Raw genomic sequence first — 21,868 nt, 5'->3', positions numbered from 1 at the left:
ATTTTATTTTCAGGACCTTTCATGAGGAGCAGAATACAGGCAGGCCTCAATACTGGACATACAATCGAAGGGTCTGACTGGATGAAAACGGCAACGGGAAAGTAAAAACATTGCAGCTACAAGAAGAGAGAAAAAAACATAATCACATCTTCACAGAAAGTACATGGTCTGGTCCCCTGAAGCATCACCTCGGCCTCTGGGATGGCTGTCAGTAAATTGTACTCCGTTTTAAGATGTACGGCCTCCGGGACTTGGTGGTGTGCGCCGCTTGCCTCTTCAGGATGTAGGGTGATTTCCGTTTCAGCGGACTGTCAACGTTCTCGTCTAAATATTCTAGAGAGTTGTGCAGTAGCTGTTAGGGGCAGAGAGAGAGACAGCGGGGGGGGGTGAGTGTCACACGACTAGGAGGAAATGGCAGTCAAACACATGTTTTGTCGCCGAGCGGCAGGGTAATGCCGGTGTCACTGTGATTAAACGAGTGTCTCTGCTCTGTGCTTCCATGCATGGCAAAACAGATGCTAATCTGCAGTCCCTGTATTAAGATGAAAAAAAAAAGAGAGAGAGAGAGAAAGGCTGTTGTGGAGGGATCTGAGAGTGAAAGGAAGATGATGGAGTGGAGGGAGGGAGAGAAGGAGGAGGGGGTGTAATGAGGTGTGTTTATAGTAAGAGAGGATGGATGGGCTCTTGTGTGAGATTTAGAGTAAGTCTTCAATGGTTCTGGCGCACTGTAGTGAGCTCCTTTGTGCTGTCTTTCACTGCTACATTTGAACCAGTGATTCATTTCCTTCTAAAATTATTATTTCAGAGAAACCTCCTTCTCTCCTACTCTTGGCAGAATCTAGGCATTATAGGCACATGTCACTGGGGGGCCCAAAAAGAGAGAAAAAAAAAAAGAACTGCCTAATTTAAATAATGTTTAGCACATTTTATTTACATATATATTCAACATTAAAATATATTTAAAAATATAAAAATATAAAAGAATCTCCAGTATAAAACTGTATATGATATAAAATATGAATATTTATATATTTATTTATTCATTTTTAAAACATACATAATTGACCTTTACTGTTTGTATAGGATTTACCAACTGCGTACGAATACCGAAATAACATAACCGAACATAGCCAGCTACATTAATAAGGATGATGATGGTGATGGTGATGATGATGATGATGATGAGAATGTGGCATTTAATTAATTTTGTTTGTTTACCAAATATTGAAATTTGCATATAGAGGGTCCCCGAAAAAGGTCTGCGTAGAGTAATCTGTCCATGTAATCTGGCCCTGCTCATACTAATTACTCTCATACCTGTTACAAGGTACTTCAGTATGAGATATGCTCACAAATAAAGCCATGTTTTAACTGATTGTACATTTTTTAACATCACAAAGTTGACAAAAGACAGCTTATTGCCATAGTGGGATTGAAGTTATTTGTATGGCAACAGTGTGTGTATGTGCGTGTGTGTGTGTGTGTGTGTGTGTGTGTGTGTGTGTGTGTGTGTGTGTGTGTGTGTTTGTGTCTCACCCTCTCCTCCCGGCTCTGCAGTGCTCGGCAGATGTGTTGCAAGTTGTACAACTCCTCCAGGAGCTGGAGGCTCCCCTCCCTCAGCTCGCCGTCCTCCTCCTCCTCGCTGCTCCACGACTCCTGCCGCAGGCTGTTTACCATCCTGCAGAGGTTGAGCAGTGACACGCGCCAGTAGGGGGCACTCTGCTTATTCTGTTTCATCTGTAAAAGGGGGAGCGTGGTTGGGGAGGAGGGGGGTAGTTAGGAAAGGATGAAGTTTCATACTGAATTCAAACTTGGCAATAAATTAGATCCTTTTCATGAATAGATCAGTTAAGTGATTAATTGTAAAAAGATACATAAGGTAGACAAAATAACCAGAATACCATTTAATCAATCTAATCTAATGGTCCTGCTATAGCTGGTACACATGTGTAGCTTCTTAATAATCTCGTGCAATCTACTGCAACAGAAAAACTACTGGATATTGATGTTGTAATTATTAGTATTATTGTACTACATTGCTTTATAGTGTACATTTTTACAGTCATCAGCTCCATTCCCTTTATGTGCAGATTGGGAGAATAATATATATTTTCGATGAATCATCAGAGATGCTTCTTTAATTATGTAGCCATGTATTGTAGGTGACTCTGAACCCCAAGTTGCTCCTGATCATCAGACCAACACACTGTGTTGTAGCTCACTGCCATCCGTGTGTTTGTTAACGAGCTTCAGAAACCTTGTATGTTTTTGATAAAAGCCTATACAAATGTAGCCATTTATCATCATAATTATTGTTATTTTTGTTCCTTATTGTGCTCCAAATCTGAATCTCACTCATCATGGGTGATGAATCTGATGTGTGTTAGTTTTGTCTTTTCTATTTCAATTAGGAATACTGAATTGAATTTAAAGTGCTCTGGTCTAAATGCTATTTCGGAAGTTTTCCATAGCAATTTTCAGAACAATTTAATTTGCTGTGTTTTTACGTTTAAAGCCCTAAAAGCTTTGGCAGTTCCCTTTAAGAGGCACTGAGGATGCTGCATTTGAGACCTGCACTACTTTACATTGCGGGCACCACCACGTATTAAGACAGCAGTTAAGATATATGTGTAGTATTTGTTAAACCTTCTCCGGCACCAGACACCCAGAGTGATATTTCACTCACATCTAACCTCATCTCGCTGCAGCCTGTTGTGTTATAATCTAGTTTGAGTGCTTTAGGAAAGCGGAGGGCTCCGGGGGCCCCTGCTGCGTGGGCCGGAGATCTCACACACATTGCTGCAAAGACCACTTGGTGTCACTGAGTATGATGGAGAGATTCGACGGTCGAGGGGAAATTGGCGCTTTTAAGTTATTGTGAATGGCCAAGAGCTCTCCAAGACTCACTTTGCTCGGATCGTTTATGAGCAGGGGAGGAATAGAGTCTCCTCTGATGTCTTAAAGACCGGAGTCTCCTTGAATATGGGCTCCCTTTGTTTGCCGGGGGGGAGACATGTAATAAAAGGTGTAGAGACATCTGAAGAACAACACACCAGGGACCAAACAAGAGCAGCTACTGGCATTTAGAAGTAATTCATGCATCTAAGATTTCAGTGGTTTTCATTGAGTTTTCAATAAGTGAGCAGGATCAGGTGTGGCTTTTATTTTGCTGAAAAGTCACATGATGCTAATTAGTCAATAAACTCAGGGGATGGGATGAAGAGATAATTCCAGCGGCCAATAATCTCATAATCTCATTAAAAACCAGCCTGGTCTCTGTGACAATTACTTTTTTGTCAATGACTGAGCCACCAACATTAAAGGTCTACTTTGTAAGAAAATTGATTTTTGAGTCTAATTCCAACACTTAGGTCAGGTGGGCCATCATGCAGAAGAGTTGGTAATGAGACTTCAATGAGAAATCAACGTTCTTACTAATTGTACCTCAAAGAAGCTACAGCCAAATCAAAATTTAGAACATTTTCTTAATTTTAACATTTATGTGACAGTTCAGAAAGATCCCTCTGCGTCTTTACTACAAGAAAATTATAATTACTGAAAAATCTCATTAAATCTAAATAATTCCAACATTTTCGAGCTAAAGATGAGAAGAAGGGTCAATCAAAAATCAGACTGACAGATGGACCCTGGCTGTGGTCCAATGCAATCATGTTCAATTGGGATATAAGAGCCAGAGAGGAAATCTACCTCCTGCATCTAATCAGATAAAAAGAAGACCAGACACGCAGGTCAATTAATTAAGCGGTTGCCTAAAAAACAAAAAAAAGATCATGTCTATCATTGAGATAGAAAGCCACAAGTATCCTCGACAGTACTACACTTTCCAGACTGTTGAACACTCTGTCAGTCATCCGACAAGTTATTATTACAATCATCACCCCTGAGCAACCTCCGAGCATCAGCAGCAATGAATCACATGGCTGATTTGTCACCGTCACAAGCGCCACGGTTATTTATCAGAGAGACAGAGAAAGAGAGAGAGAGGTGGAAGATGTGTCGTTATGATGCTGTCATGTCCATCTGAATCCTATTAGGCTCGGCCGATCCATCTCCTCGTGCGTCTAGTTCCACTTTAACCAACTCGCATCCCTCAGCTCTGCCTGGCCTTGAGCTCACACGACGAGAGATAAATGTGTTCAAAATTATAAAGATAACTTCCCCCTGCTCTTATTTTCTTTTCATCTCAGAAGACATGCCCGTGGCTGTAGCAATTGGAGTGTGCTGATTATATTTAATTTGCTCTGCACATCTGAACTGTGTTTTTTTAAAAAAGACTCATCTAATTTGAAATCAAAACAAGGCCAATCCAAATATAAGTTACACAAAATATAATAAATGATTTACCTCCAACTGGCTTGAACACAACCAAACAATGAGGCTGCGACTGATAGATCCAGATCTCATGAAAGACCACCTGATGGGTGGAGGTGAAGAGTCACTAACTGACCAGGTGGGCTGCAGCTTTTTTGGACAGTCAGTCTCTGATGTCACAGGTGCAAAGATGGACCCCGTACCTTAGAAGTGAAGATACTGCTGAGTAGCTCCTCTTCAAGCGCTCGCTGATCCTGGTCGACGTCTGTCAGTGAGAGGAGAGACAGGAATATAACCTTTAACTAAATCTAATCAAGAGTTAAGTGAATCCTGCATTAGAAATGTCAAACAGTCAGATGTATCAACTGGCATTTAGTCCGTTTCATCGTCTTTATCAGCTGTAGTTGAGATGGCATTTACATCTCAAGCACTTTTTGATGACAATCTCAGCTGAGACAGAACTCAGCACACACATCTTCATTCTTATTTGATGGTAGACTCCTTTAAGTGTTCAACAGGTGACATATTACTGATTTACAGACCTCCCAGTATGTCCTGTCCTAAGAAATGAAACAAAACGTAATTAACCCAATAAAGCTTTGTTAATCCAACATGTTTTTTGTTTTTTGTTTTTTTTAAAAAAAAGGCTACAACGCTTTCCATCTTAATGTACAGATAGACTGCTCATTGGCTCACTGGACCAAAAGTGACTTTGTTTTCTAATTCCCCATGGATCTAAACAAAGTTCAGTGAAGCCTTTGTGAATCCAAAGTAAATGTATAAAAAAAACTTTTAAATAATCATTATGGTTGACTCTGCTGTGGTTTGTTTAGTGCTTCCATTTTTTCGTTTAAACGTGGCACATGTAAACGATGCATCATTACACTGGAACATTGAGGATCTTAGGAGACTAAGGCTGTGTCTGAAATCACTACCCACTATATAGTGGACTATATAGAGAGTTCACTATTTTGTAGTGCTGTCTGAATGTTCAAAGTATCCCACAATGCATTGTGAAATATAGTGAACAACCGATGGTCACTAACCAAGCCTTATATACCATCATGGATTGCACTGGAAGGAAAAAAATGTGTCCAAAAGTGTTTTTTTCATTTGACCGATGAGCTCACTATACAGTCCTCCATATGAGACTCCCGAGATTGTGACTAGGGATTAGCGAACAAGTGGGTGATTTCGGACACAACCTAAAAGAGGGGGAATCCTGAAGTAATGAGTCATAACTTGTGTAGAAAATAGGAAGAAGAATGAGAATGAAAAAACTTTGAAGAGAAAATTCTTATTCTAAAACAAGGAATGTTTCCTTGATTAAGAATATTTCAATTTAAGTTCAACACTTGCAACAACATCCCCACAATGATGCACCTGTTGCATAGAGGAAGTTACCTGAGAGGCGAATGTCTTGACTTATTGCACACTTTGCTTGAGTGTCAAGGCTTTTTCTCTATTTTGTTGCTTTGAATAAATCATACAATCATGACATGATGCGTGAATGCAAAACCAGTGAATGTGCCTCGGTGCTTACCTGTGCAGAGTCCGCCACATGTGAAACAGAGGAGAAGCATACACGCCAACTGTGCCTGCATCTTGCTGAGAAATCGGACAAAAACAAAAACAAGGATCCAACACTGAAGAATTCACCTGAGGAGGTTTCTAGTCCATAAGGTTAAGGGTCAGACACAGACAGCTAATGAGACTGAAGAAGGAATTTGTAGTGATGCTGCTGCTTCCTCTTCTTTTCTTCCAGCTCTGAACACTCTTTCCCGTCCTTGCAGTTTTCTGGTTGGTTGTGGAGTGCAGTGGGCTCCATTCCCTCAGTTTATAAGAGCCAATGTGATGTCAGAGGATCAGTCCCCCCCCCTCCTCATCTCCACCTTCCCACACACCACCACAGCCCCCTCCCCGCATCCGTCCATCCACCTATCTCTGTCTTCATATTTTCTCTTCCCCTCGTCAGTGTGTCATCGTTTTATCAGACGTCACTTTGGCATCACAGGGCGAAAGCGTTTTGCGTCAAGGTTTGGGAGATTTGGTGATTTCACCTCTTCAATGCACACAGTTTGAGGTCTGTTTTGCATTTGTCTCCTGGGGACTGGCTGCAGGGGTGTTGTGGGAAGGTGGGAGGATGCATGACAAAGATTCGCTCTTTATGTCATATAAGGAGAAGCTGTGCTTCACCACCTTCATCTTGTTTTTTCTTTTTTAAATCAACAGGTGATTGTCTACACTTACTGAACAAATAGGTGCCTGTTAAAGACATGAATCACAACAATAACTAGTTATCTATATCTGATTTATCAATATGTAAACTTTCTTATTCCATTGGAAATAATAATGTACTTAAAAGACACACTATTACTTCCGCGAAGGAGGTTATGATTTCACCCGTGTCATTTTGGTTGGTTGGTTTGTCAGCAGGATTTCATAAAAACTGCAAAATGGATTGCCACAAAACTCGGATGGAGGATGAGTCTCAGCCAATCATAGACCCCATTAACTTTTGGTGTAGATCCAGATAAAGGGACAGATTTGTTCTTACTTTCTTTAACATTGCATGATGGGGACTTTTTCTACATTTTTCTCAATAATAGAATAATGGTTGGATCATGATGAAAAAAATCAGGCATATTTAGGTGGCTGGTATGAGAAAGTGAGGAGGTATACGCTCTACTGAGTGCCATTCTTGTCGTATTTGCCAAACTCATCACAATATCAATTTCTTATCTTCTCTGGAACTTTTGATCGTATATATGCGCTTCATCAGCAGATGGAGTCCATTTCCTTTAAGGATACCTCTTCGATCTACTATCAATTTCTCGGCTCCCCTGGCTGCATGTTGAACTATCCTTGTGCAAAATATCCTGAGTTTCTTCTTTATTTTTACTCTGGGTTCTTTTACTCTAAACAGATATCTGATTAATTTTTTTTGTTTGTTTTAAGTTAAACCTAGATCAAACAGGGGAGGAATGTCTCATCAGACAGTAACATCTAGCTTTTGCTGTGGTTTGGACTTTATATAAACAAAAGTTAATCACATAAATGTTATTAAATTAAATATCAGCAGCATCCCTGCTGACAGTAAACAGCATTTTTTTTTAGAAACAGTGAAAAGAGAAAATGACTTACTATGACTATGACCTGTTTTGCTTGGTACGGCCAAACATAAGTAAGTACAAACCTCTCTAATTGCTGTTCATAGCATAAGCATAAACACAAAACAAATGTAATCTGGCTTCCAAGCCTTGGATGCCTTTAATTGTAATAATAAATAAACAGGAGTGGATTTTCCCTTTGAAAACATGACAATGTGGTACACTATCACATGAAATCCACTTTGATTTAAATCCACAAAGTAAGCACAGGTATAGTCTTGTCAGTAATTGTCCATGCTCACACTAATTAGTCCCAATGGAGATTGATATAATTTTAATACAGAGCAAACAGCCCAGATGGAACAGCTTCAAAACATATGTGTTCTGGTGCAGAAGATATTTACAGCATTAAAAAACAGACTGGAGTTAGAGCAGGCTGCATTCCTCTCATGTCTGAATTTCATCTTTGTCATTTGAATCCAGCAGGGAGAGCCAGTTACCAAAGCCCAAGAGGTTTAGTTTCCTCCTGCACCTCCTGTTCTGCAGCTCACTGAGACTGTAATCACATTGTTACGTTACTTTACAAAGAAGTGCAATGAATAGTAATCAGAGTAACCTGATAGACGAAAGCAATGTGCAGAACTGCTGTGTTTTCTGTACTGGATGCAATGTAACGTGTATTCTGTGATATGTTCTTATGATATTTGTGCACATGGGACACTAGAATGCTGTTTCTTATGTCCAAAATGTGCAGATCTGCACTTTCTGGTGTCATAATGTCACATTCTGATATACTTTCCACTTAATAGTGAGTTTCATCAGACTCGAACCTTCTTGTTCGTTTTTCACTTTAAATTGCCAGACGCATCTACTTTTTTTCTTTTTTTTTTAATTTCTTCTCTGTGGTAGTTTCTCAGGTTGCTCCTGCAGGTGGAAGGGGGCAGAGTTTCACCAATAAATCTCAGTGGAGTCTGGGAAACACCTCCCTCCGCTCTTCGGATGGGGCGGACAGAGTTGCAGTCGGGACAGCTCTCAACTTTTCTGAAACACTCCACAAAGTGTGTCCGACGTCCTGCCATGCCGGGACTGTAACGCGTTTCGGATCGCTGGTCTGTTCCCTCGCGCTCCAGAGAGTCATGGCTCCGTTTGGAAAAAACTTCCTGAAAGCTCGACTGAAAAACAGGTAATTTGATGAGAGTGGAGTTTGTTGACGGGAAACCTCGTAAGTGTGCGGTTTTTTTTTAAGCTTCTTGTATTGGAAGGCACGATGTGGTGAGCTGTTGGGGAGGGAGAATTACGCACGACGCAGCAGTGCGCATCGGATTTATGAGTGGGCTGCACAAAGGGCTAAATTGGCCTATTTATGTAATTTGTTTGAATGTCCTTAATGGCCATGTATGATATTAGAATGGAGTGCAATCTATTTGCAGATAAAGGATATAGTAACAGGTGGCAGGCCTACTGTGGGACATAAAAATACCAACTTTAGAGGAAGACAAATGCACCAATATATAGGCGAACCATTGAGAACCACAAGATACAAGATCACTTTTCTGGGAATATTAGACTATAGGATTTTTAGGGTAATTAATAATCATGCCACATACTTCCATCATCGTTTTAAACCCAAATCAAGCAGCATTAGTAAATCCTAACACTTCTGTCTCGCCATTATAGTGAGTATTTACTGATAAGGAAAGCTACATCTTGCAATTTTGAGGACAATATTGCATGTGTGTGTGTCAGGCATCTGGAGAAAAGGGAGGGGATGTAACCTAAGTACTTGAAAAACTTTTTTTTTTAAATCTAGTTATTTTTGCCCCATCATTTGACTCTCTGGTGTCAAAGGCATTTTCCACTTTATGGAAATTTGCAGTAAATATGCCCTCCGACTGTGGCTCTTTGATTCCTGTCAAAGCACACCGTACTCTACATCGACTTTTAAGAGAGTTCACCTTCTCTTGCTCTGTAATTACTGCAAAGATGTTACTTTTAATGCACGTTTCATCTGGGATGCCAGAGTCCTCCATACTTCAGGTTGAGAGAGATCCTGTCATCAACACCCGTATACTCTGCTTCAGCAATTTCCTTGAGAGGCTAGCTTGGCCTTTTGATGTGCCCCCTGCTGCAGCTGAGATCCAGCCTCAGCTTTGAAAAGGTGGGAAAATTAGATTCACTCAGCCACAAGCTGTCCTTTGTCATTGGTGCAGAAATTCTATTTGGACAGTTGACTGCAGACTTTTTGTTGTGCAGAGTTGGTAAACAGAGTTTCTCTTTAGGAGTATCTAGGTCATGATCCAATCCCTCGCAGGGTGCAAACAGGATTCATGTTGCCAAAACTGGGATCAGAAAGGTTTTAATTGTGGGTAAAGAACTATTTTCATTAGCTTTCCTCATTAAGACTCTCGTTTACCACCAAACTTAGCAGAAAGGGTTTGGATTAAGTTCAGAAATAAAAGCGGCTTTTATGCTAAATTACTGTAAAAACACAAAACAAAAACCTCTCTGACAGTGGCACCAGCAGCAAAATGGATGTATTTTCACATCACACACAGAGCTGAGATGAATTATCTTTGACTTCAAACAGTCTGACTGAGGCTGTCTCCAGTCGATGCCCTATGTTTCATGTTGTGTAGTAATTACCATTGCACCACCTATAATTACCTCAACTGTTTAGATCTGTAGATATGTCAAACACTTGACTCGCTTTTACTCACGCTGACACATTGAGCTGGATGTTTGCTAGAGAATGACAAGATGAAGCTGATGTTCAGTTGCAGGCAGTTAAAACATCAAAACTTTGACAAACTTTCGAGATAAATGTGGTGATAATTACAGCTGACAACATTTCTTTTAATGCTCGTTATCATCAGTGCGTCATCAGGGAGGCCTGTGTGTCAAACCGTTGTCCTCTAATGAAACAGTGCATTCAGGCTGGTTACCACCCACTGACATATGTAGCCAAAGCAATGTAGTGACCACTTCCACTTAATCTTGCTCTTAGCCACAATTACAGCATGACAGCATTGTGCGCAGGACCAATTAGCTGCTGAAAATGCTTGGTTAACACGACTTAGCAGACCACGGCAAACAATGAAATCATTCAGTTGTGTTGAAAGGGAAGAAGTCATTTCTTTTCACTGAGCAAGAGCTTATTTGGTGATTCACAGTCCTGCTGGGGGGGAGAAAAATAAGAAGATCGGGTGTTTTCACAGAGGAAGGGAAGGGGTGTGTTGTGTCTCTGCTCACAGATGCCTATCAGAGTAGGAGTCATCCCGGAGATCAACATATCCAGATAGAAAAGTGATGTTATTTCCTCACGGATCCCTCATCCTCTTACAGATAAGAGCAAGAGGAAGCGTCTCCTGTCCAGCGGAGTATCTTCTTTACTACAGTCTCTGCGTACCTTTCTTTTAATAGACAAACCAAACACAGAAAACACTGTATGTCCTCTCCACATCTTGCATGTCTATGTTTTTGTGATAGAGAAAATGTAATTCTGGTCCTCTCTTTGTTGTAACTGCAGTTGAATTGTATGATGGCCTTCTGTGGTCTCATATACTGTAAACAGACAGAGCAGATGAAACCTTTTCCAAACAGGATGAGTAAACTCAGAGCTGCATGGGGTCAGTCTGAAAACAGGGCAGCTTTAATTAGATTAAAACGTCGCATTAGCATTTCCTGAGCTAAGTTTTATGGCTGGATGTTATTAACATTTAAGACTGTATGGGAAACAATGCAAAGGTCGTGCGTCTGTGAGGGGATGTGTCATGCCCCACAGAAGACACTCAGATTTTCTTTCATTGATTTTAAAGGGATGGTACACTCAACCACCGACAGAAGACATTGTTTTGCTTACCTTTAGTGGTATGAAGACTTGCACAGGGATACCGGTGTGTCTCTATTGATGGCAACGACAGACTGTTGGTCCACCAGCATTAGTCTGGACGAAAACATCTTGACAACTATTGGATGGATGCCATAAAACAACTTCCCCAGACCTTCCCTCTAGTAGCGCCACCAATCAGGTTGACATATGTGGCTTTAAACTAAGTTTCAAGCATTTATGTTTCTCTCAGGATGAATGGTAGCACATTGGTGATCCCTTAACTTTCTGTAAAGCTGTCATAAAGTCAAAATTGTATTTTCTTCAATACCAACTACCTGCAGAATGACACTTCCATCAGCCTCAGTTTTTTTTGTATTTATTGCTCATTAGCTTACTTTGCTAACATTCTCAACTAGAATAGTAAACATGGTAAACATTATACCAGCTAAACATCACCATATTAGCATTGTCATTGTAATCATTTTAGTATGCAGACATTAGCATTTATAGCTGTAGACCCTTATTCTTGTCTTTATTAAAGCAACATTAACAGTTACTGAGTGCAACACTGTCTCAAATACAAATCCCAGGCCTGTATCGATTTGTCAGACATAATGTAGGTGCTCACTACAAACAAAAGTCATTACGTCATAACAATGTTATGCCTTGAAAAGGTTTATGTTGAAGTAAACATGTATGTAACACTGTGATCCTACCCTCTCACTGAAGTTACAGTGCAGTAACAAGTGAAAGGGGGGCGGAGTGGCTGAGACAGAGACACCGTTCACACCATTACAAGACACTGTACCATCAACATGATACTGAAGCTGTTATTTTAAGGTAAAAAGTAAAATAATGTTGCTTTAATTTTTTATTGCTGCGGTACCACGAACAAATTCCCAATTAACTTCATTGTTTTTGGACAGGCAACATTAATCTCAGAGATGGATGTCTTAAAATGTTGGTGATAAAACAAAGGCCGCTGCTGATGTCTGATGTTACTATGAAAATACACTAGAAAAATACATTTTGTGTATTTAGGTGAACCACCATTTAATAGAGATCCCATCAGAAATGATTTACACATATTTATGTATCATGAGAGGAAACCTATAATTACCACCACACTAATCTGAATTTTCATTCCATTGCAAGACAATCAGATCCTGTTGACAGCAGTGGCTACGGGATATATTTGCTGATGCTCTATCACCGCTTTGTTTTCTGCTGGAAATATCCGTCTCATTATCATACCTTATCGCATCACTATTGATCTGAGAAAACACGTTGAGACACCGGAGAGCTATAACTCTGTCATTTGTTATGACTTGTTCAAACCACCAGCATGCAGTCCTCTGTGGTAACTTGTAGCGTGCAGATTTATGACACAGAGGGAGTTGTTAATGTCTACAAGGTTGTCATTATGAGTATTACAATGGAGGAGAGCGATGCCACCGCGGTGGAGCTGTAACGTAATCGGCCCACGTAGAAACTTGTGCTGAAAATTCATGTGATTTAAATGTGGTTTCCTCCCACATGTCTGATGTCTCCAGCGGGTATCTCAGCTTTTAAAGTTCAAACTGCGGCCAAGCGGGTCTGCTCAGGTTTCTCGAGTTCACTCAAGTGTGAAGTGTTGAGGTCTAACCGGTTCTGTGTTACTTATGGTGGAGCAGAACTTTTATTGAAATATTTCTGTAAATTATCACACATCTTAATTCTGTTTGCACAATTCTAATCGGGGGAGCTTTGAGTTTATCATAATATCAGCGCTGGCTTTGTCATTTATCGCTCAAAGCCGTGACCTATGAGGGCACCCTCATTTGTTGCGTCTGGAACCACAGTTTAATCCCAAGCTATGAATATCAAATGGCACCCAAAGTGACAGCCCTTATGAACATATTAGCTGCGATGTAATCAGCACAATGGTGCGTGAAGCGTTTGTGTTTGTCCTGACAGGGAGTTGACTGGAGAGGGTGAGGGCTTTAGGTACTCCCAGAGACTGATGGCAACAGTCATCAAAATGTTTGTCTTCAGAAAATAACTTTGTTTCGTGATACGTTTTTTGTAGTTTGAAGGAATTTGACTTTCACTCGGCAAAAACTCAAAGTAAAAAAAAAAAAAAAATCCAGTATCTTCTTAGAAATCCAACTTGTAACATTTTTTCAAAGGTCTCTAGATTTAGTTTGTCTTGTTGAGTGTCACTAAGGTGGTGTGGAGGCTTACAGAGAAGTAGGAAGTTGTGTTTTCTCTGTTGATGTCTGTCTCAGCCTACCACAGTCAGCTGTTGTTTCTTCTTCCCTTTTCAGGGGTTTAAAATCAGACTTTAGGGAAAGTGAGTGATCAGAAATCTATCAGTCATGACATGTTTTTCTACACTTCATGTTATGTTTGCTGCTTATAAAGCCAATATATTGTCACTGGTTGACTGAAGCATTATGGGAACTATCATGTTAAGTAAAGTAGCCAATGGAAAAGTCAACAGAAACCTCAAGAAATCTATCTAAACTGGCATTTAGGTAGTTAGCATAGCTGCACTTCTAATTTACTACACAAATTAGCCAATAGCTATATTGCTAATCTAGTTAGCCTTTCCAATTTCATGAAAGCCATGTTAATGAATGAATGATATATGGCAATTTAAATGTTATTTTATAACAGTAAGTTTAATTTTGCCAATTACAATTAGGCAGCTTAATTCAGTCACTGACATTATAGGCTAGGCTATCTGTCTCCAAAGCAGCTATTCCAACAGGAACATTAGCTGTTTAAAATATACTGTAAGTAACGTGGCTACAGTCATAGATTTGTCAACACTTTCTTCACATTAGAGTGGAGCTGAAAACAGACCACAGTGACCGGTATGGAATCCATTTTTCCCCTTCCTCCCTCTGTCCATTGAACTGTGGTGGCAGGATGTAGTGTGAGCGCTGGTGATTGTGGCCCAGGACAAATACAGGTGTTTCCCAGCATGGCTGTACCCTCTTCCTGCACAGCTGAGGGCTTGGGTCACCCCCTCTGAAATACCCAATTGTCTGTAGAGTGTGTTTATTCACCTGTATGTTCAGATCTGAACATACGCACATGTTTGTCACATGTTCAGGCCAGTTTGTAGAAAAACTGTACCTCACAGGGTAGAAAAAGATGTTTCGTAGAGTTTTTCTTTTCCTTTTATCATGTCTTCATTGTCCTGTCATTCCTGATTTTTCTTTTTTTTCTTTTTTTGCTTCTTGGGTCTTGTATCCGTCTTTCCATTCATGCATACTTGTGATTCCTAGTCACACCTCTCCAGTGGTGCAAGAAGGTTTTATATCCTTGTGTGTGAACGCAGCTTTTAAATGTTGCATATCAGTGAAGGAGGTGCTAAAGTTAAACACTGTATCCAAAAGGGTAATTTAATCTATAACAATTCACCATAATTAATAATGTACATTTGTTTAATCACTTAATCTGCCGTACTGTGACAGTTTAGATCACTGCAGGACAACACCACTAACCATTAGATCAAACATTTCTAAAGGACTTTCTGAAACTGTCTCAACAAATTTTGGCTTTTCTAAGCTGTACAAACAGATTATGTGTTGCAGAACTGTTGTATTTGATTGCATTATGTTGTACAGGTGTGGCCTTCACTGTGTCCACCCACTGCAGCAGTAGCGTTTGCAGGGTTTCCTGACTATGAGTGGTAGCTGGAAACTCTGAGGTCAAAGTCGTCGTGCTGGTTGTCTTTGATTGCCAGAGGCGTGGTGGATTTGTTTGGCCTGCGCATAGCTCAGGTATTTGCTTTGCCCCGCTCGTCTCCGAGGGTCTCCATAACCATTAACCAGCCTCTTGCATTGTTGCATACATATCGCATTCCTGAGACCTTATTCACCGCCAGTTTACACAATGCTCCAGTTGTGTGTTTTCATGCAGTGTGGGAACCAAAACACAGCGGTATCGGACTGTAAAATCAGCAAAATGTGAGATAATGCAGCATTTAAGTTCTCCTGTTTAATACATCTCACTTGCTTGTGATGGCATGCAGGCTGGTAGTATCTGTATCATCTTCAGTGGATGTGTATTTTTGTCTACCCTCTCTTGTGAAGATCAGTGGTTAATGTGGGCTACAGCGAGATAAAAAAACAGCAGCTACATGATGCAAGGTTCAGACCTGAAAACATTACTACATACTGAGGAGATTAAAATGATTTGACTTTGATAGCCAGGCTGAGCATATTGTTTTATTTGTTTGGAAATAAACTGCAGATAAGGCTATTCTCTCCATTCTCTTTTTTTTTTACTGAAATGCAAAGTGACAAAAATGCCCAGAGGAAGAAATCAGATAACATGTCTCTTGCTGAGCTGCTCCTCAGTGAGTTTGCTATCTGAGTTCTGTTTTGTGGCTGACTGTAGCTGAAACTTCACATTGACAGGATTACAAGCACATTACTCTGATTTATTGCTGTTAACAGGTTAATGAAGTATTGCCTCTGTGGTTGCAAAACCACAGACCAACATTCCTTAAACCCCCAAAATCAGTCTGCAGTTCAGTGTTAGAAAAGGTGCTCCAGGTTTTGTGTCTGGGTAATGTAACCTTTCACTGGTTTCTTCCAGATTGAATTGTCTATAATTACAGGAGTATTACCTGTGGCTTTTTTCTTTACTTTCAGTGTCGGCTTTAACTTTAAACATGAGACTTTTACTGAGATAAAAACTTGGCTACAGTACACCAGAGATGATCTAATTAATCAAATCGATGTAAGAGATTCTTAACATTTAATCTTTCATATCAATGATCACCTGATACATCATTCTTTATCCTGAAATCAAATTGAAATGTCTGGCAATGTTATCTACTTATTTGATTACTTGTTCATGTTGTGGATGTCTGCTTTGCCAGTGCCTATCATTTAATGACTGGATATTAGGTCCTGGATATTACCGGTGCTCCATTAAGCATGTAAAAAATGGATATCATCGAGCCATCAGGGGTCAATTTTTGAGCAAGTTTTACGGTCCTGACGAAAATGTAATGAGGGCCTTGGGGTTAAATAGCTCAGAACCGAACCATTAAGTGATCATCTCTGATGAGTAAGACGATGAGTAACAGTCTAATAGAATCAAGCCAGGGAGCACAAAATGAGTCAATGTAGTTTTCTGCTCACTGACCTAATGGAAAACCATCAAAGTAGGATCTATTTATGAAAATATACTACTCTGAATAGTGAAAGAACTTAAACAGCATGAGTGGGAGAATATGTGCGTATTGATGTAGGCGGCTGAAAGAAGCTTGTGACGCATTTGAAGATGACTTTGTGTGAACACGAGTGTTTACGAAAACTATTCCAAACTAACATTGATTTATTTAAAAAGATGGATATTTCGATCACAAAGACCTCTGAAGACAAAACACTCACAAAAAGGCATAGTGCTTAAATACAGCCCACAATTACATGATGGTCCACAGCTGTGCCTGAGGTGTGTCCACAACCACAAGCATCAGCTCACCAGATCCAGATCACCATGAGCCAGCAAAGTCATACAATATCTATAATACCTGACACCAAGGAAAACATTTTTCACTTTTAATAACAATATATATTAAATAAACGTCAATTGCATACAAATTGCCAAAGGGGTCCTACAGCTCTAAAGTCATCCAAGTACCCCAAAACACATTTTCAAAAGGATCACTAAGGAAAACTAAAGAAAATAATACCACTAAACCCTTGTCACATTATTTTCAAAGGATTCAGATTAATTATACTAGTCGAACAGACAGAGATATGTTCCAAAAAGTTTAAACAGTGGAGAAGGCATCTCTATGTCAGATAGTCTATAGTGGGACCTGTTGACCAAAATCGGCCCTCCATAAAGTTTGATTTGGTCCATCAGACGTTTCACGTGGAAAACAATATTTTCATTAATTTTGAAAATGTTGAATATGAATCGCTGTTTATGCTGTTTTATTTTGTGTGAGGTGAAAATGCTCTTACATATGTAGAACCCCTAATTATAAATTATTTTTCATAATGAGCATGGCGGGTCAAGTGACACTTTGTGCAGGAGGTCAGTTCAGTTAGAGGAGCTTGGGAGCTCGTACCATGAGAGGCAAGTTGAAAAAAGAAAAAAAAAAAAAACTCAGTCAGTCAGTCCAACGTTTGTCTGTCAATATTTCCAAGGGTGAAATCGTTGGTGCTTTTAAATGCAGAAAAAGACTGCTGGTTGTCAAATACCCCTCTGTCAAACTCAGTCAAATAAAGTATGGGCTGTTAGCAACAATTGTTTGCCTACTGTCACAGTTGTTGCTTAGTAATCCCCTGTAATTTTAGCTAATATTAACACTATCGAAAACATTTGCTTCACCGATCTCTAGAGTTGCAGTATGGTTGCATTAAGGTGTGTTGTTTTTAACTACCAAGATTTGGGTCTACCTGTTTTTCTTCTCATTTTTTAATTTACATGAAATTCTCGATGTTGAGTCATAAACAGCCCAAAGTACGGTGCAGACATTAAAAGCATGGAGTCTTGGGTTTTGACATTTTAGTCAGTGACAGCACATTAGAGGACACGGAGTCCTTTGTAACATAAGAGCAAGTTAACAACCTTAAAAGAAAATTAAATTTTGTTTTTCTGTCTCTTTTCCCAGAACAAAAGATGCCGAGCCTGTGGTTGGAAAAGAGATTCAGGTTACTGTCTGCAACGAGGAGAAAGTTGTCTGCGGAGTAACAAAGCATACGACATGTGTCGATTTGATTCAGGCATTACTGGATGATCACAAGTCAATCCCAGAGAGCAAGCGGCTCCTGCACGGCGAACCCAAAGACTTCTGTCTGGTTGAGCGGTGGAAGGGTTTTGAGAGAGCCTTGCCTCCTCTCACCAGAATCCTGAGACTCTGGTATGCTTGGGGTGACCAGAGACCCTTCATCCAGTTTATTCTGGTCAAAACCAGCGACTTTGTGCCTCAGCCCTCCAAGAAGGGCGGAAAGTCCAAGGGGGCCAAGCCGAAGCGATGGGAGCACAGCCGCGCTCAGCACACCCAGGCTCTGCCGGTGGAGAGGCAGAAGCGCATGGTGAAGAAAGCTTTTAGAAAGCTGGAAAAGCTTCACAAGGAGAGCAAGAGCTCTCCAGGTGCCGACGAGGTCGACCGGATGGTGCAGCTTATTCTAAACCAGGACCACACCATCCGAGAGCAGATCCAACACATGAGGGAGCTGGATTTGGAGATTGATCGGTTTGATCTGCAAGAGCAGAAGGAAGCTGGGTGTGAAGGTCCACTGGCTCAGGCCTGTGCTCAGAGTTTGGAGGTGCTCAACGACAGGCAGCTGGATGAGTACTTGTACACTAGCGATGGAGTGGAACAGCTTGAGCTGCAGGTTCAGAGGCACCAGGAGCTCATCCTGCAGCTGTCCCGGGATATAGACGCTGAGCTGAGGAGGGCCAATGTCCCTCTGAGCCAATATGAGGACAGTGAACAGGAAGGAGCCGCTGCTGCTTCCTGGATCCCCTCGGAGACAGACGAATCATTCTACACCGCTGAACTGGAGAGGCTGCAGGATGAACTGAAGCACAGCCTCTTCACAGGTGTGTCCATTTACAACCAAGCTGCAGAAATAGACAAGCAGCTGAAATACTATGACGCTACACTGGTCTCCAGGGATCAGGAGTGCTGGCAGCTGGCTGCCCACCTGAGCTCACTGCAAATCGGTGACGGAGGAGAGGAGGAGCAGTCCAGTCCTGTCCCTTTAAAAAGTGAGACTCAGTGCAGCGTCTCACAGACAGTGAAACTCAAACACAGCCTGTCCCCTGTAGACGTTACAGACACAGACTCAGACACTGGGATTAGTTCCACACACAGTCAGGACTCGCTGTCACCATGTCTGGACTTCCCTCCCCCACTGGACACAGATGTTTGAACAACCCAGTTGACCCTGCAATTTATTGTCCTGTATGCACCAGCCCCAGTTTGTGCCTGTCATGTGTTGTCATTACATTTGAGTCACACAACTAAGCATCTGTTTTTCTGAAGGATAAATCCTAGGTGATCTTTTATGAAGCTTTAAGGTCATTTAACTGGAGCTTTAGTTGATCGGCAGAAAATAAATCAGCAGTTATTTTGATGCTAAACTAAATTTTTCAGTCGTTATTTAAGCAAAAACACAAAACATTTGGCTTCAGCTTCTCATGTGTAAGGTTCTTCTACTGCTTTTCTTTGTCATATATGATCGCATGATTATATTTGGGTTTTAGACTGTTGGTCAACAAATATCAATGTGAGGATCTTACTTTGGACTACGAGGAACTACAATGGAAATATTTGTAAAAACTGTATAGAGAAAAAAAAGATTAATTCATAAACAGATTTATCATTTGTTTTGCTATTTTTAAAGGTATTTTCTCAATCAGGAGGATGGTAGCTGCAAGAGAAGAGCATCCTTTCTCTATTTATGTTAACTGAAATTTAGTCTTTAGTCCTATCATCAGATATATTATATATCAATTTATATATTTACAATGTGTTTCATTTTTTTTTATATACGTCATGTGTACTTTTTGTGTGTTTTTCTAAATTCAGAAAAAAGGAGCAAGTGATACATGAGTCACATCTTGGGAAACAGGTTCAAAATAAATGTTGCTTCAGTAAACAAGATTGACAGAGGAAATACCTTCAGAACTGCTGGGAGGGTCACACAGTGTTTCTGGTTTCTAAAAGGCAAAATGACATCAGTGTAATGACATCACACGTAAGGCACAAAACTGGAGCTATTTACACACCAACTATAGTCAATCACTGTTTATGACAGTACGGTTTTCCGACTTGTAATTGTACATTTTTGCCGCTCAAAGAAGCAAAGACTATTTCCTTAGCACAGCCATGTCTGAGGTGCACCGCGCTTAGTTATCTAGTGTTTTTCTTCTTTCTTAATGATGATGAATGTATGCTTATTTCTCGTCTTAAAGTTCTCAAGCTATTTATGAAGCTGCACTTCTTTATACACAGTTATGAGTCTATTAACAGTGTTTTATATTAAAACAAATAGCTAACCGTTTTGGATGTAGAATTTAAATTTTGTTAAAGATGTTACATTGCTCTTGACTTCACTGTAAATGCACTGCTGTAACCGCTGAGGATGATTGTTTTTATGACACAGGCGCAATTTGTAAAGACAATTTGATAACAAAAAATGAGAAAAACATATTTATTTATCACATAATTGCATTTCACAGATAAGATTTTATTATGACTGTTTCCCCTCTGAGGTGATAATCTCCCTCTGCCACTGATCTAATAAAACACATCATGTTCAGGACCAAAATAACACAAATATCCAGTGCTGCATTTGTGTAAACCATGCTTAAAACAAAAGCTATGTGCTTAAAGTAACATGTACATTTCAACTGTCATAATAAACACTAATACTGTTAATGTCACAAAGACTAAACCTCTGTTGAGTTGTTGACTTTGTTCTTTCTAACAAGGTGTTAATGCTAAAACCACAAGGAAGAAAGAAAAAAAAAACTCAAGGTGCCAAAAACACAGAACTGAATTTTATAGATTCCTTTAAAAGCTCTGAGTCACCACAGATAAATGACGCAGCTAGTTCAGAGCCCCCCTTCCAGTCACTGCAGCTTATAATCAGACAAGATGGTCGCCAGGCAAGCACAAACAACGGCGAGCACTCTCCTCCTGTCAAGGTACTGCTGACAGACTAACACTTTGTACTCGGGGCAGAGTGGGGCTGACTGCTGGAAAAGCAGAGGATATCTATTTCACACACTAATTGCTTAACCCCCCCTCCTCCTTCTCCTCCTTCACCGCTTCAAGCCTCTAAGTAACTCCACCATGCATGAAAGGCCAGAGAACTTACAATGTGAACGATCTTGCACCGGTGCCTCACGATTGTTGATGGGGTTTATTACGGTACTTGTTCTGTTTCACCACTGGGCACGCACCAAGCTGGAATATAAAGGGCATTTTGTGGAATTTATATTCTAATGCAAATCAGACCTGTCTTGTGTTGGTTCACATTTGACATAAAGGAATGCTGAATTACTTAATGTGTTGTTAAACCGGGAGCCAGGTGCATGCAGAGGGCTCTGTTTGGCACCCGTTCTTTAAAGTTTAAGTAAAATGTTTCACCAATATTTAAAGGTACATGCCAATAATCTGTTTTTATTATTTCCACCCTCATGTAGAAACCAGTCAGAGCTTCAAACCCATAATATTTTCAGTGAAATGCAAGCTTTTATATTGCTGTTGTCTAGAAGTGCCTGAACATTCCTCTTTTATGTAACCCTCTTTTTTTTTTATTTCCAAAAGTGCCTCAAGGCCTCCCTCGATTCACTGCGTGTAAAACTGAGCACTTGACTTTTGTGCTATATTTGCGTTTGGAGAATAATAGTCTTAAACTGTACTGCTACATTTTTAATAGAGTATTAGCGATTCAGAGTTTTATTCACGACTAGTTGGGGGGGGGGGGGGGGGGGGGGAGGCACAGAGAGGCCCTTACAGCCAGAAACAGCCTCAGTTCACCTCATTATTTTATTGGCAGACGTGTTGAGGCACCTGCCGTTCTCAAATGGCAGTAAATAATGAAATGAACTGATTCTGGCTCTG

General features: G+C 40.4%; 2 protein-coding genes across 2 annotated transcripts; one reads left to right on the top strand and one right to left on the bottom strand.

Moving 5' to 3' along the window:
• Positions 1-208: 208 nt before the first annotated feature.
• nts (neurotensin) lies at positions 209-5,936 on the bottom strand. The gene is made up of 4 exons (XM_073471330.1): positions 5,876-5,936; positions 4,536-4,597; positions 1,537-1,737; positions 209-352 (listed from the first exon to the last, which is right to left on the bottom strand). The coding sequence occupies exons 1-4, from the start codon at positions 5,934-5,936 to the stop codon at positions 209-211; spliced, it is 468 nt and encodes a 155-aa protein (XP_073327431.1).
• A 2,602-nt stretch (positions 5,937-8,538) lies between these two features.
• rassf9 (Ras association domain family member 9) lies at positions 8,539-20,693 on the top strand. Its single transcript, XM_073472064.1, has 2 exons — positions 8,539-8,625; positions 17,900-20,693. Exons 1-2 carry the CDS (start codon positions 8,579-8,581, stop codon positions 19,164-19,166), a joined length of 1,314 nt encoding a protein of 437 aa, XP_073328165.1. The 5' UTR covers positions 8,539-8,578; the 3' UTR covers positions 19,167-20,693.
• Positions 20,694-21,868: the final 1,175 nt, after the last annotated feature.

Source organism: Pagrus major, chromosome 8 (assembly GCF_040436345.1).
Source record: "Pagrus major chromosome 8, Pma_NU_1.0".
In the NCBI taxonomy this organism is placed as follows: Eukaryota; Metazoa; Chordata; class Actinopteri; order Spariformes; family Sparidae; genus Pagrus; species Pagrus major.
This window is presented reverse-complemented; position numbering and strand designations above follow the sequence as displayed.